The following is a 17582-nucleotide window of genomic DNA, read 5'->3' on the forward strand; positions in this document are numbered from 1 at the left end:
TCATAGTTCAACTTTTTTTTTTCTTTTTAAATAATGCATTATGAATAATTGAACATGTCATATTGCATATAATTGAAAAGAAAATATTGGGTTTCAAGCTAAGTAATAATCTATGTGTCTTGAACCATTCTAGAGGTGGAAAGCTATTCTTAGTATAATATTCAAATCTCTCCACCAATCTTAGTAATTATAACAGACATTTTCAAATATAGTCAAATGTCAAAATATCTAGATAGTAATAACAAGATTTTGTTATATTCTGCAGTAATAATTTTTTAAAAAATTTACATGCAAAATTTCCGTTTTGTGATTGTGAAGTGTGTAGGAAAAAGTTTTGAATTATTTTTTAAAAAGGGGTCTTAATAGTTAAAAAGTGACAATCATAATATAACTATTAATTACTTTCAATAATTTTCTTAATAGAAATGATGGGGTAATACAAAAGCAGTCTCTTTTTAACTTGTAATTATCATTCAAACAATACTTTAATGCAAGGAAAACAACTTTTATCATTACACATGAAATATTTAATCATTGTTTAAACTTGGAATTTAGAATCAATAGTCTAAAATTATCTCCAAATTTGTGCCTAACTTAAAAAAGAAAAAAAGAAAAAAAACCCTTTAGCCATGAATATTTACAAAAAGTTCTAACCATAGAGAAATTGACACTCATTGGAAATTTTTTAGAATTATGAGAAAGTTAGTACTTTCTTTTTGTGTCGTCTTCATGAAGATAATCTATTTAAAATTTTACTCAACTTTAGTTTTTAAGATAACCTTTTTAAAACAAAAGCTTTATGAAAAAACAGTGGTTTTTTTTTTTTTTTTTTTGTTAAGGCAATAGATATATTTACTTGAATTTGTTTTAAAAAGAAAAGGAATGAAAAAGGATATTAATCTTTGAAGTTTATATTTCAAACAAAAAAAAAATATAAATACTCCTATTTTTTACTAATGATTTTTTTCAAATCTTCTTTAAAATGAGAACTTAAATTTTGAAGAGAAATATTCAAATTTTAAAAATAAAACTAAACTTGTTTTTTTTTATTATCAATTTAGGTTTTTGAAAATGACCCAAATTGACCTAGGAATAGTGTTTATAAACTTAAAATCTCAAAGTTTAAAAACAAAATGATTATTGTGAGAGTAACTCTAAGTTATTAGGTCAAATAATAGAAACGTTATTCCCTCCTTATCATTAATGGACTCACCGCAACATCGTTATAAATCTAATTTATCACTAAAACGGTATTGATTACATCACATGTTCTAAATAAGTTTTATGAAACTTGGGTTTTAAATTTTAAAGTTCGAGTTTAATAACGTTGTTTTAATCGTGGATAAACTTTAAACTATTGGCTTAATTAACAAAAAAAAAAAAAAAGTCCATTCATCATTGTCGCTATTGTTATTATTATTAATAGAGTCACCACAACCTCGTTTCAAATCTAACTTATCAACGAAACAATATAGTTTGTCCTACACATTTTAAATAAGTTTTATGGAACTTTAACTGTATTAGCACTATTTAAACAGTAGATAAACTCTAAATTATTGTCTCAATTAATCAAATAAAAACGTCCATTCATCATTGTCATTGTTGTCATTATTAATTTAGCCACCTACAACATTGTTCAAAATCTAATTAAGCAGCCAAACAGTGCCCTCACACATGTCAAATAAGTTTTATAAAATAAATAAACTACATTTTTTTCAAGGAATAAATAGATAAAGTACTAAAACTCATCGGTATTTTTCTAGTCATTCATTAATATAGCACACTATTATCTTTTAAAATTGATTCATATCCTTCCTTATACTTTTAATTTTTTTATAAAAATTTAGTCCATAGTGTAACAATTTAATCACGTAACTTAAAAGTTGATTTCTATTATTTTTACATAGTAGAATTTGCATTATATAAAAGTATTGATTCTATTATGAAAAAATGTGATTTAATGTGAAGAAGGAAATAGTTAGAAGTAGATAGTCCATTAATGATGAATGAAGGAAGAAGGGAGTGAGTAAGATAATGAATTTAGAAAAGAGGGGGAGGGGAGAATGAAAAAGAAAATGGTGAGTTATTGAAGTGATAAGTCAAACATTAACTCCAAAAGATTTGTGAGCAGCCTTTCTGGTTTACCCAAGAAATCTCCCTTCTGAACAAAATCAAGTGCTCTTCCTATAAAGAAAACCCAACAAAATCAATTTTACTTTTTTTTTCTGCAGCTTTTTTTGGAACTTGTTTTACTAAATAAACATCAATTCTCAGGTCTTTTTTTCTTTTTCTCTTCTTTTGTTATAGCCACCGAACCACCGCATGCGGCGGCGCTCTCTCTCCCGTCACCACAAACCACAAACCACAAACTTCAATTTCTTCCTTTTTACTACAATTGCTTTTCTTACTTTTAGGTTTTCCGTATAGTTTTCTGACATGTTTCTCCAGTGATTCTAATGAAAATAGAAGTTTAGTAATTATAATTGGTAACGATTTTAAGATAAAAATGAATGATATAGCAACATGTAAAATGGATGCCAATTAATATAGCAAATCCTATAGACTCGGTTATATTTGCAACTTTTTTAAAATATTGCTATATATGCCGATATTTTGAATCTAGTTGCTACATTTACGAACGTCCATATATTTTTTTTTTCTAAATTTTGAGTTTTGTTTCAACTTTATATACATTTTAAGGTCGAAACTCTTTAACTTTAATTTTTACTAAACACGAGTCTCGGTTTTTAAAGTTAATATCTATCAGTTGATTTAAATTAATTTAATTATTTTGTACACATAATTATTTTAAATTATTAATGAATAGAAAAGTTAAGACGTGAGACTAAAACAAGCATTAATAGTTATTAAGAGATAAAATTATAAAATAATGAACTTTTTCCATTGGATAAGCTAAAAATTGGTAGAAGAAGAAGTACATTTTGAATTTAAGAACTAAGTAAGAGACAAAAATCAAAATTTAGGAGTAAAAGTATAACATTTAGGGACTCATGTGAAGAAAGAAAAAGGAAAAAAGGGTTATACATAAAACATGCATTTATGTATTTTCCATTATCATTAATACGTTTTTTAAGAAAACAATGTTCAAATCAATTTGATAGTTGAGAATTCCACAAGCTTCTCACGTATTTTATTTGACTTAGTTGATAAGATTGATACCAAACCTAACTCCACAAATTTATCTATTTTCCCTAAAAAGAAAAAAAAATTAATCCCAAAATATCGTATAATATAATTTGCATTCAATGAACTTGTGCAACTTTCAAATTTTTATTTTAATCAACATACTTTTAATTAATAAAACGTATCCACAATCACTTTCTTAAAAAAACTATGATCACATGTCTGATGTCCTCAACCTATTTACACATGTAATTAGTATTTTGAAGGCAATTTCAAATTGTTATTCATTCTAACTCTGTTGGTGTAATTTCAAAAGCTAAAATTTGATTACCATGTTTTGCCTACATATTCTAAAATACCCATAACATTAGTTTAGACATTATAGTAATTATCACCACAGTTTTTACTATTATTATAAAATGAAAATTTACGTTAACTACGTCCTGATTACTGTTATAGTGATAACAATTTTAATTTTAATTAGCATATTTACGCGCAATAGTAAAATTTTGAATTATATTAATAATTTATTAATATACTGTTGTTTTTATTTTTGGGAGGAATAAGAGAGTTAAAATGGGAAAAGAAAAAGGTAAAAAGAATTATGCTTAAAATAGATTTGAAAAATAATGAGAGATTAATGAGGAGACAATAATTAACCTAACGAAACAATAATAATAAATAGGAAAAAGAGAGAGAGCGAGAGAGGAGGTGACGGGTGAGAAAAGACAGGAAGGAACGGTAACAGGTCAACTATGGGATGACAGTGTTGGCCAATTGTCACGCTTTTAGGAGCGTTGTAATTATTGAAGTCATGCAAATTTAAAATTAATTATTATATATCATTTATTATTCCTTATTCTTTTTTTTTTTCTTTTTAAACAAACAATTAAATAAAATCAGGTAAAATGTCTGTGCCTTGAAACCCCAAAAAGCCTTTATATCACATTTCCCCACTTCTCCTCGTTATATTGCATTCATCCTCTCATTCAAAACATCACCCTCATTCTTTTCATTTATTCATCTCTCAAACTAAATAATATTTCTAATTATTCGTACCTTTCCATTACAATTTTTATCTTATTATCCAAGACTACTGATCATAATCTATTTAGTAAATATTTAAATCAACTTCGATATTGACGAGTAACAATTGTAACACTTAAAAATACTTTTTAAAAAGTAATGGATTTAAAATTTTCGAAACTAGCCTCTTTCGATTTTCAACTGCCAGACTTCAGTTTTGTCGATCAACTTGATTTTTCGATCTATCATGTTTGCTTCTATGCGAAATTACTGCTTATATTGATTATTTAACATATTATCAACTTTCACGAATTCAACCGACTTTTTAAGTGTTGTTTTTGTGACAAATAATGAATGCATTCATATAATCAACATAATTATTTAAATTGAAGTTTTTAATGAACATAAAACTATACAAATTTTAGAGTTTAGGGTTTGTTGGAAATTAAATCAAAACTTCAAGTGATTTATTACCCATTTTTTTAAAAGTTTTGAGATATAAAAGATTTAATTTAACCTTAATAATATGTTTTTTTTCACTAAAAAAAGAGACATTGATGAATGAATAATTGTTGCAAACCTTATTCAATGATATCGTAATGAAAATTCACTGTTAGGAAAGCATAATGATAATCATAACTTCCTTTTTTCAACCTTCACAATAATTCCAATTTTGCTTCTTATCAAAAATATAAAAATAATAATTATTTGGATGATATGACTTTTAGAATAAAAATAAAGTCATGTGAATGGACTAATTTTATTTTAGCAACCAAATTTCAAAGTTAGGCTATGTAAATCATTTCGTGTAAAGTGCCCACATTCTCAATTTGGTAAATAGACACACACATCAAAATACCTATAAATTTTGTCTCCACCTAACATCAACTTTTACTTCCACACAAATCTTTTTAATAAAATTTTAATCCAACTTAACGATTACATGATTAGCTAAAATCTTAAGTTTTATCTAGTACATCTCTACCTTAACGTTTTCTATTTTACTCTATTTTTTAAGATCTTAACTTTGTTGTTAGATTTCAAAATATATAATACTAAATTGAAAATAATAAAATAAAGTAGTTTTTGTTTATTTTTATCACGGTTTAAATAAAATTTTAGAAAGCTAGTCTATTATTAATGTTATTATTTTCAAACCACAAATCTATTTATCCCTTATTAACATCTATATGCAAGTCAATGATTGTTTGATTTATTTTTAATTAGTTAACTGGAAATTAATAAGTAGTGGGTATGTATTAGTCAAATATAAAATATTAAAATTACACACGTATACTTTAATGAAAAAATTGAACCATAAACTGAATGGGTTTAGACTTTGGTTTGACGAGGAAATTTCTAGTCTGTCTCGTGATAATTCATACATTAAGCTCTATTATTAATTATTGAACACATTGAATAATTTACTTGATATAAAGGTTAGTATAGAAATCTTTTGATTTGACCAAGTCAAACAAGTAGGTGAGAATATTTTGTTTCAAGAAAAATGAATAGCAATGTGTTAAAGGCTTATTTAAGCAATGACACGTGGCATCCATGCAAGGTAAAATGAGACTTTGGGAGAGAAAGGTTGACTATTTTTAATGGCCATTAACAAAAATCAAAATGACCCCCGGGATATGGGCAGAAGACCCAGCAGAGATGATATGAAAAGTCGATCATATATAATAATTACATTCTTAAAAATCAAATTTTAGAATTTGAATATCATTTTTCTAATTCTTCCCTTCCACCTAAAAACGTCTAGTGGTTGAAAATAAATTCAAGGCCTTCAAATTTCATTTATTGTGTGGTTCAACTCAAATGAAAAATACAAACTTTTGACACAACATTTAATCATACGGTACTTGATTTATATATCCTAATTACTTGACTTATTTTAAAGTTAATTCTTGCATGTAATTAATTAAGATTTATAGTTAAAAATATCTATAAATGTAACAACATTTATTTGTTTTTATGGGTGATGGATGATAGTAAACCATGATGGTCAAAATTATGTTTAGTAAAGAAGTTGAATGAACCTTTTAATCAAGTTTATGTATAAAAGGAAAAGTATGTATTAAAGATTAAGAAAGTAAGAAAGAGAGAAGGTTGATGAAGACAATTTTGAAAATACATAGTGATTTATGTAATGACATGTTTATTTTTAACTAATTTGAGATTTTAAAATGTGAGTATTATTATTATTTAAGTATGACAATCATTACACATATGGGAAACAAATTGATGGTGACAACGGTATTAAATAATACTTAAGAAGAGTTTTTAACACATGAAAAAAATAGGATTTTTTTTTTTTAATTTCAAATATCATATCTCCAATCACATACCTAGATTTCAATCGTACTCTTTTGTTATAGATGTCAAAATATTATATTTTGTCACACATCCTTAAAATTATATAAATTTTCAAATTTTCAAAATTCATTAAAAAGAAAAGTGTAGAGTTCACTGGTTTTAAAGATTAGCACTAACAATGTCGGTTTTATACCATAGTTTGATAAAATATAGTGACTGCATTTATAAAAAAAAAACTTACTAAAGTGTAAAAACTGTAGTACTTCCTACATGGTCAAATTTACAGCTTCATATACTACAACATTCATCTAAGTTTAGGCCAAAAGGTTGTAATTGTAAGTAGATCTTACTATATTTTTTTAGAAAAATTGATAATACAACACACACGATATATATAAATGGAGAAAGAAGACTGAAAATTTTCTATAAGACAAATATAATCTCGGATGCACTAACTATTTTTTGCATATTAAAAAAAAAGTGTAAATATGATTTAGATGGGTTAGGCAGATGAAGAGGAAATTAGGGTTTGTTTTAGTTGAAAAAAAGAGAGAGAATGAGAAAGATGAGATTATATTTAGAATTACAAATTTGTTTACATTTGGTAGTGCATGGGGAGTATCTGATGTCAGAGCATGCGTTGTATCTTTTGACTTTAGAATAATAATAATAACGTTAATGTCCCTATCCCTACTTTTTATTGATATCATAATATTCTTTAAAGCCATGCCCTTTACCTACTTCTATAATTCTACCCTCTTTTCTACTCTTCCTCCATATACATCCCTTCCAATAATTTTTTCTCCACTCTATTCTCATTTTCTTTTTTTCCAAATAACTTTTGATTACATACACACTCATTATCTCATCATAAATGTTTGATAGAAACATCATCATCGTCATATTCTTGTTAAATTACATTTTGATTTAAATTTGTGGGTTTTGTTTTTTTCAATTGATCGTTTATGCTAATTTTTTTTATTTATGTAAGATAACGAATATTGTTTTCTTTAAATTTTAATTATTGTGATTTTTTTATATATTAAAAACAATAGTATAACAAATTGTAATTTATAAAATCTATTATTGTGAATAATTCAAAATTCAAGCATTAGAAAATTCAATTTTTATATTAAATTATGATGTATAAGAATGTAGCATGGAATGTTCGATAATTATAACAATTTAGTTTATATAAGTTTAGTTATTCGATTACGATAATCATACTATAAATTTAGTTATTCAATTATACGAGTAATCACAGTTAAATTAGCATTTTAAATTAGTTTAGAGTAGCAAGAGAACTACATAATCATTTTAAAATGGATTTGACAAAATACCTTCTTCAATTACTTGACTTCGTGTCACATACTATTTTTAAATGTATTATAGAAATCATTTTGATGTCCTCTACTTTAGGACTCGATGCATTCTAATATTGTACTTTCAAATTTTATGATTTACGTGATTGCACAAATTTTAGCAAAGAACCTCATCTATGTTTGACAAAAAAAATGTAACTTTCAAAATGGAACAACATAGTACGGATATAGTACTTACCATAATGAATCTTAGGCTTTAAGTTAATGAAATGTTTAGGATGTTAGACTGTTTTTTAAAGAACTAGTAAAGTTAGTTCTGGAATGAAAACAAAGTTTTGAATGTAATATAAAATTTGATATTTTTATATTTAAGAAAGTAGTAGAGATTTGTATAAAGAAATTTGATGTGTATTAGAGAGAGAGTAGAAAAGAAAAGAAAGGTAAAAAACTTTTAATGAAACTTTTTGTAGATATAAAAAACGTAGTAGATAGAAAATGGTGAGAAAGTAGAGGAATGAAAGAAGGAGTGAATGTAAAAATGGTGGAACGATAGAATAGAGAAATGAAGAAATGGTAAAAAAAAGAAGAAGAGGGGGGGAAGGGGGAGTGTTGGGAAAAGGAAAGGCAAAGGGAAGGGGGAGATGACGTGGGCCAATGAGAAGGGGAAGAGAAAGGTGGGACCCAGAAAAGAGAAGAGAAAAAGTAGATTTTGAGTTTTTGGGTCCTCAACCCATCCCCATGGATCGAGGCAATCAGGGAAGCCTTGGAAGAAAGCGAAAAAGTTTAAATACCCCACAAAATAACAATAACAGTAATAATAAATAATTATATATATATATATACATATATATATTTTAAATTTTTAAAAAAAGAATTATATAATAATAATAATAATAATAATAGAAATAATAATAATAAAATAATGAAGGGTGAAGGGTGAAGGGTGAAGGTGACTAGTCGCAGACAATAGCAATCATTAGTACGGTCCCCTTCCCCTTCCCCTTCTAATTTATAGGTTCCCCATTTTCTCTATTATTCCCACACTTTCTTTAAATCAATCAAATTTTATTTTTCCCTAATATCTCACGGCCACTTTCCTAATATTACTTTTCTTTTTCTTTTTTAAATTATTTCATTTTATTTATTAAAAAAACAAAAAGCAATATTTTTACTAAGCTCTCTGTTTTTAATCTAATTTAAAAATCAGAAAAACAAAAACACAATAAGTGTTATCCACTAGAGTTTTAACTTTTAGGTTGGAGAGATTTTATTATATGGTTCTTGTATATACCAATATAGCTCATGAGTTACACTTCCATAATGCCATATTAATTAACATTTTCGTTATATTATATGTCTGTGCAAGATCTTACATATGTTGGACTTTACAACGACTGTTTAATGGACCTTTGGCTTACTTTTCTTTTAGGAGAGTCAACCAAAAACTGAAAAGTTAGACCAATCTAAATTAATCTCAACTCGTTTATTTTTGGGTTTTAGTAAAAATAAAAATAGACATTTTGGTTTGCATTTGAAGAAAACAAAAATATATTGGTTTGAACGTTTTAATTAATTTGATGGACAAACTAATAAAATCCAAATCCAACCTTTGCATAGGTGTTATTTAGAAAATTTATACAAATTACTCATGTTAAAATTCTTTAACACAAAGGAACAATGTTATTGACGTAGTTAAACGAGACTATTTTATAGGCAAGTTCTTTAACACAAAAGCACAATTACATGTGTTAGTATTGATATCATTGGTGTTTCTAATACTGAACGTGTATAATGTCAATCCAACTCATAACTTTTGAGTTTTTGCTTACCAAATTATTGAGTTGTTGTCAACACATGTAAGAATTCAAATTAGAGACTTAACCTCTAGACATATTGATAAGTTAAGAACTATACTACATATTTATTACACTCACGTAAAAGCTCAACGACTAAGATCGTATCATACCAATATTGTTTATTACCTTTTTTTCTTTTTTACAACAAAACAAAAATAAGGAAATGAGTATTGAAACTTTCAACCCTATAACAGAATCTGATCCATATTTTAATTAGTGGAGTATATTGGATTGAATAATAATTCAAAATTTGTCACCTCTTTAAGTTAGTCACGTTTATTTTTTGAAAAAATGATGGAATAGGTTAATGTTGTAGCTATATAGCTAGCTAGCTAATATAGGAACATAAATTATATCTCAATTAATAATTGAATTGTTATTTTGGGATGTCATGAAATAATTTTAGCATGTATTAGTTATAATTCGTTACAATTGTTTTATTTATTACCGTGCATTATTAATTTATTGCATATGCTCAAATAATATATGTATAATTATTGGATGGGTTTTCTTCTTCTTCTTCACTTATATAATTGGCCACATTTAATTTTATTGTTTTTAGATATAAATACATATTTCCATTTTTATCTTATTTAAATTAAAATGGGTAAATATTAAATTATGTGTTTTCTCAAGGCTTTTATGATATACCTATTTTGTATGTTACTCTCTAGATCTTATTGAGCTTTCAGTTTTGTATTTATGGTATCGTTGAAGCTAAGAAGAAGTTTTAGAATGAGTGTTAAATTTTTTAAGTTATATTTGATTAATTGGCCATTTTAATTAACTTAATAAATCCAAGGAAATGCATGTGATGCTAATAGTATTGCTTAAATATATTGTGCAAAATTCAAAGTATGTTTAAGCGTAACATGGTTAACTATATATAATCTCGTTACATTGGAACATTGGTAAAGTTTTAATATGATTAGGAAAAAAATGTTTGTGTTGAGAACCCAAAGAACTGATAAAAAATTTAAGCTTAAATATACATTACCATATTGTTATGAGACAGACATACCTAAGAAATCATCTTATATGTAGAAACTAAATAAACACAAATTAAAATTTAAAAGTTCATTGTTTAAAATTGTATAGGACGAATAAAATAGAGCATAATTAAATTGAGATACAACTTATTGAGAGATTCAAACTTCTCACCCCACGTAATGTTAAAATATAAATTTATATTTATATAAATTTTTTTACTAGTTTTACAAACTTCCAATCTTATCGACAGATCTTCTAAAAACAAACTAAAAGTAAATACTTTTAGACTGTTTGAAGAATTGGAATACAATCAAATTACAATAAGGAAAAAATTTATCAAGGGACTAGAGGACACACACCATATTAACATTCTCGATTTTTATATTATATTAAGTAATATTTTATTACGATTAAATTATGCCTTTGACATTGTGTCCTCTCTTCAAAATCTCAAGAAACAAGATTAAAATACATGAAAATTTGAGAGCAAAACAAAAATAGAAAGTAGTAGAAAAGATGATCGAATTGAAAACTAAGGAGGAATGAAATAGGTTTTGTATCGAACACGTAGCACAAAACTCCAAATCCAAACATGAGTTTGGATTATTTAATTCACTATGGTCTAGAGAACAACTCATTAACATTTGAAGAGGTTTTTAAGTGAAGGAGTGGTTTGGTCCAAAAAGTTGGTGACCGTGGAACCTAAAAATATGAAAATTATGGTGTGTGAAGTTATTGAGGGTATGAGAGTTTTGGTGATTTTGTAAGTGCCACCAAACTTTATAAGTAGTACAATTATTGTTCCAACAATCTCACATATTAGAAAAAGAAGGAAAGAAAAGTAAATATATGTAAGGGGGGGAAGTAGAGAAGTAGAGAAGTAGAGAAGTAGAGAAGTAGAAAGTAAAATGAAAAATAGAAAAAGAAAAGGGAAAGGCGTGGGAATGACAGAAAGTCAATTTTCATAATTGCATTTCATTGGTCCAATCAATTATCATTCAAACTCCATCCTCTCCCAAATCATTTGGATCTTCTCGGTCCCACCTTCCCTTTTCAAATCTATCTCTAAATATAACAACATTACTACATCTTCCCACGTCCCAACTCTTCTCCCCCACTCATTCTAACTCTCTACCAATTTCAAAACAAAACAAATGGGTACTTACAAAATTCTTCTCAACATTCAAATACGTAGTTACACTATGAAGCACAATTTACAATATTTATACCATATCCTCCACATTGTCAATGATACTATTCTTATATCACTTTCAATTATTTATAATCTTCTAATAATAAATCATTTGAAAATTTACCAATTGAGAACTGAATTTTAGGTCCATTTATAAAGATTAATTGTGATTTTAATTTCATATATATTGGAGGCTGTTAGCCCATCAGTAGATGTGACCAATCACATCACAAGCGCAGGTTTTAAGGGCTTCTTTTTTGCACTTACTTTTATTTACTCTTTCAAAATGTTTATTATCGGAGAATGAGCATTTAGTCATAAAATAACATTTTTACTTCATTTCTAAGATAAATATAGAAAGAAATTGAAATTATAAGGAGTGTTTATAGACATATTTTTCAAAAGCTAAAACCATTCAAGTCATGGGAGCTAATAAACTAAAACTGAAATTACACAATCAAAAGGAAGCAAAGTAAGAAGGATGAATGTAAATAAAATTTGAATAAATAATAATATAATTTGATACGATTATTTGGTGGGGCCCGGTCAAAGAGAAGTCCTTAAACCGACAAAGAAACGTGCAATGACCACTTCCTTCCTCTTCAGATCATAAAACATTTCCCCTTTTTCTTTGCCTTTCATTTTATTTTATTTTTTCAAATGTTTCGCAAATCTCCACTTTTCCATTGCACGTGCGAGACCCATCTACTTCTAAATCTCTCATTGGGTTGGGCTTTTCTTCCTCCCCCGAAAACATCGGCCCACCTCTCCCCTATTGGGCCCGGCCCCCTTTATTTTTTCTTCTCACCCTTAAATACTCTTCTTATATACCATCGTAGATATGTTCAAGTCTTTTCAACATCATATATTCAAAAATAGCATTACTTCTCATACTGCATTCCTAATATATATTCAATTTCCAATCAACTTCCAAATACAACCATGCCATTTTCGGCTTCATTTCCTATTCAACTTCCATCCTCTATACATAAAGAACTTACTCCATAAAATCATTATTTTTTTAATACAAATAATAATTTTAATGCAACCAAAGACTTTTCCAACATTAGATTTATTAAAATTAAATTAATATATATATATATATATATAAATACACATCCAAATAACATCTACAAGTTCAACTATAATTTATTACATAGCGGATTCTTCTTATTCCAATTTTTAAAAATCTTTTTAATCATTTTTCTTGGTATAAATGATACAGCTAAGTAGTGAATAATTCTTTCAAAATTTATAAAGAAAAGTGTGCATTTCACTCTGATAAAAAAAAAGGGATAGTCAAAACTATAATCTAGAAAATTAGGTGGGAAAAACAACCTGTGCTCGTCAAAATTTGACCTTACCTTGAGAAACAGAATTCAGCTCTGTGAAGAATATCGGTTAAGTGCAGCAGCAGGCTCCAGGAGTCAAAGGGGGTGATGCAATGCCTGAAGATGTGAATTATTAACGTTACCAAACCCATACTCTTTTCGGGCTAGGCAGGTGTGATACTCACCCACAAATACTTCTTTCTTTTACTTACCTTTCCATTTTTAGGCCGCTGCCATCGTCACAATGTTCCTCATAACAATGGGTCCTGACGTCTAGCACTTTTATGAAATGTGTTCCATTAGAAAAACACAAAGATCTGAACCAAACACAGCCCTCTCTAATAATATATAAAAACAAGTGAAATGAATGCATATAAAGACCAAAGGATTAATAATAAATATGAACAAAAAGAACAGATAGAAGAACAAACTTCTTACACAAGGGTTAGTTCTGTACACTAATAAGATGTATCTATTCTTATTTAAGTCAGACCCATAAAGGAAAAGGATTAAAGAAAAGTTACTAAACTACATAAACTGAAAAGTCAAATCTCTAAAATTAATCCTAATGCAAATATTTTGCACAAATTCACCTCAGTTGACCTTTGGTAAATGAGAATTTGTAATCTCATTCATTCCCAATGTCATTAATGCTCTTCTCTGAGCATGCAAGGTCGTTGCCACCATTATCAAAGGCATTCTCAGATGCTGCAGTTTCCTCTTTGTTATTGTCCATGAGATGGAAGCGCCAACCCTCAGTTTCCAAGCACTGAACCCTTCTTCTTAGATCTTCTAACTCTCTTTCCATGAAAAATACCCTTTCCTTCAAAGTTAAATTCTCTTCCTCAAGCTGGGATATGTGACAATCTCGATCATCCACTCTATTCTCCAAAAGAGTACTCTGTTCTTCACCCACAGAAGTTGGGCAAATCATTTCAAACCTACTTAAATCATGATCCAGCCGTCTCTCCACCTCCAAATGTCCTTCCACATCGCTATCACCAGATTCCCCAACTTCATCTTCTTCTTCTTCTTCATCTTCGTCCTCATAGTCTTTAGCTGACCGAAGCCTAATCAGACCCTTCATCGAGCCATACCCATCAAGACCCCACTCCTCCTTAGCCATATCAACAAGAACTTCTCTAAGAGGCGAAAATATGGGAGTCGGCAACACCGCAGGAGTGACAGGATAAGGCGAAACCAACGACGCAATACCACCGGATCGTTTGGCTCGAATTAAGAAGGAAGTGGTATTCCGAGGCGCGAATGGAGGAAAACGGTAATTGGACTTCTTCTTAGGATAGAAACGCCTCGATTTCAAGCGATTTTGGTACTGTAGTTCGTTCCAATTCGAGGTTTTATAGGATATTGCAGTTAAGTCTTTTCGCCTCATATCAGGCCTTTTCCCTTTTCTAAAACATCGGCCATGAATAGAAGTAGAAGGTGTGGAGAGCGACCTTTGAGAGGCTTGAAGAAACTTACCTCGATTCTCCAACGGTAGAACCGGAGGCAAATTGGGAGGCTGAGTCCAAACAACGAAGTTATGATTCATTAAGATCTGAGTATGATCCATATCATTCATCAAATCGAAACAAAATTCAAAATTCGGAAACCCCAATTACAGAAAAACACATAAAAAAAAAAAAAGCAAGAAAGAAACCGGTAGAACAAAAACAGAAAATTAGGGCATGGGAGATTCAAGTATGAACAAGAACAAACAATCCAACCGATTGTTGAAACCCTAGAAATGGAAAGAAGAGAAGTTTGTCAGTAGTAGGCAACACAATTGAAAGGGAGAAGTCAAAAAAAGGAATTACTTCGTGAATCTGTATTGTGTTGTAGTTTCATAATTTGTGGGATTATGAATCTGAAATTAGGGTTTGGAGTAAAGAAGAGAGAGAGAAGATTATAAACACATAAAATTCTTCAGCTTCGTCTTTAGCGGAGATATCGTTGGCGGAACCGAAACCCTCTGTTCATTTGATTAATTAAGCGCTGAATCATTTTTATATTAAGAAAAAGAAAACCTTTTTTTAATCGATTAATTGATTAATATAATTTGAAATTAAGTTTTCATGAAAACTACAAATGAAAATAAAATAATATTTTAACGTATTAAATTATTATGGAAATTATCCAACTACCCTCACACCAATCGTTTTCTTCCTCCTCAATTTTTATTTTTTTTAAAAAGGTTCATTTTTATCCAACACGTCATCTTGTTTTATTAGTAAAAGAAAATACATTTTAGTCCACAATTTCTTTTGATAGATATTGTTTCTGTTTTGTCTTTGTTCTATTATCCAAATTTGTATCTTTCACCTTTCTTCCACTTTTACTTATTTTAAACCCAAAATTATTGAGCTTCAACTAGTTTTAACTGTATATTAAGTCCCTCCAATCTTATTTACACTCAAACTTGTTATCATTTTACAAACTTTACATTCAAATTTTTCTTTTTGTGTGTAGAGAATTAGTATTGATAAATGAACGTGGAGAGTTCAAATCTTTTAAACAAATTAAAATTGTAACGTTGTAATAATCACTAAACATAGAAAATAACTTTTAGATTTGAAAATTACCAAATGGATGATATAAGAAAAAAAAAAGTAAAAATTGCAAAAACTACTCTATGTGTTAGTTACAATCACACCACTAAACTTTAATTTGATTGAATAACCTCTTATAGTTTTATGGTCGTTGCAATTAGGTCCATTCATTGATCTAGTTTAAGGGGTTTCAATCACTATAGCCTAAATAAGGGTGCATTATTAGAACTTGAACTCAATGTTATATATTTTTTATAAATGTCCTAAAGAGCTTCAATTTCATAAACAATTAAATTAGTTAAATTAGTTGAAGGAAGATGACTAAAATCTTCATTAGATGGAGTCAAAATTTCATATACATACACTGATGTAGCTGAAAGGAGATGACAAGAATAAGAAATATAGGAGAGAGAGAGAGATTGGAAAGAAGAGAAATCAGACGGAGAAAGTGATCAATATGACATCAAAAAGATGGACGGAGAAAAATGTAAGCATGGCTATTGTACTTAATTATCCCTTATTTCAGGTTTATGGCCTTTCTTGGGTTGTGATCATTTCAATATTGCTCCTGATGAAGGTGAGAAAAATGTTGCTGCGGATCCTCCTCCCTTGTTTGAGTCAACAAACCATAAACTTTGTGTTTAGAAACTGATTATTCGAAATGAATAATATGAAACCACTACCTTCCAGTCACTGATGCGATTATCCTAATACCATTTAAACTTTGTAGGCGGTATCCGTTGGACGACGCAAATTCAGTGCAAGCTTTCAGTTGTTATTTAGGCTGGCTGAGGGTTTTATTTTCATCATTTGTGTGGCTGGCTTCATTACTTTAGTTGCAATCCCTCATATGACAATCAGGGACATCATACTTTGCATCCTCGCGTTCCTACCGACAGGATGGGGCCTGCTCTTGGTTAGTTTACTTCAACATCTCCATACTAAATACACTTTTGACATTAGCTTTGCATTCCTTTGTACTCACTCATTTATCGATTGTCTTCGTCTTCATGATTCAGTACAGATTCCTTAAGCTTGTAAGCCCTTAATTCATCAAACTCGATTATGGGGATCTGTTCGTGCCTTGGCTCGAAGTTACGAAATCGTGATGGGGTTGCTTCTGTTCACACTTATAGCATTTCTGGCTTGGTTTCCATTTGTTTCAGAGTTCCAAACACGAATGTTGTTCAATCAAGCATTCAGCAGAGGTTTGCAAATTTCTCGTATTCTTGGGGGGCCTAGAAAAAAGGAAAAGAGTTCAACCACAGACAAAGAGTAAATATTCCCAAAACAATACAAAGATAAAGGCGCCTTAGATTGGTTCCAAACTCTGATCGAAACAATCACAGAGAATAATCCAAAATAAAAAAACAGAGCAGCATCCTTCAAAATCTGCTCTGTTTTCGGAACTGAAATGTTCAGTGATTGCGATTCCAATTTTTGGAGCGAAAGTGAGAATTTAGAGGATGAAGAAGATTAGAAAGAAACGGATTCTTGGCTGGCTTGTTCAGATTGATATTTAAGTGATTCTTAAGTTGTTTGTGAAGGAGGAGGAGATCGAGATGTGTAATTCTTGTGAAGAAAGTTGTTGCGAGGACTAGATGTGTAAATACTTTATTTGCTCCTACATACCTCAACCCTCAATTTTTGCTTACAAAACTTCTTTTCTTTATTAATTTAATTTGGTTGAGATTGTTTGGGGTGGTTTGGATTCAATTCACATGCATCCTAACAAAATTTACATGAAGTAAGTCAACTTAAAAAATTTCTAGAGATCACTCAACATAGGATTCATGAATACTTTTGTAGTTCTTATGATCAGAGCTATAGAATAGAAAAGTTTACCTTGT

At 28.9% G+C, this 17582-nt stretch overlaps 1 protein-coding gene and 1 long non-coding RNA gene across 2 annotated transcripts; one reads left to right on the top strand and one right to left on the bottom strand.

Annotated features, from left to right (window-relative positions):
- Positions 1 to 13811: 13811 nt before the first annotated feature.
- On the bottom strand, positions 13812 to 14756 carry LOC101208199. The gene has a single exon (XM_004136060.1). The coding sequence runs from the start codon at positions 14754 to 14756 to the stop codon at positions 13812 to 13814; it is 945 nt and encodes a 314-aa protein (XP_004136108.1).
- Positions 14757 to 16294: 1538 nt separating this feature from the next.
- LOC116405031 lies at positions 16295 to 17017 on the top strand. The gene is made up of 3 exons (XR_004218088.1): positions 16295 to 16309; positions 16463 to 16648; positions 16752 to 17017. It is a non-coding gene; the product is annotated as an uncharacterized LOC116405031 (long non-coding RNA).
- The last annotated feature ends 565 nt before the right edge of the window (positions 17018 to 17582 follow it).

The sequence above is a fragment of the Cucumis sativus genome, chromosome 7 (genome assembly GCF_000004075.3).
Source record: "Cucumis sativus cultivar 9930 chromosome 7, Cucumber_9930_V3, whole genome shotgun sequence".
Lineage (NCBI taxonomy): Eukaryota > Viridiplantae > Streptophyta > Magnoliopsida > Cucurbitales > Cucurbitaceae > Cucumis > Cucumis sativus.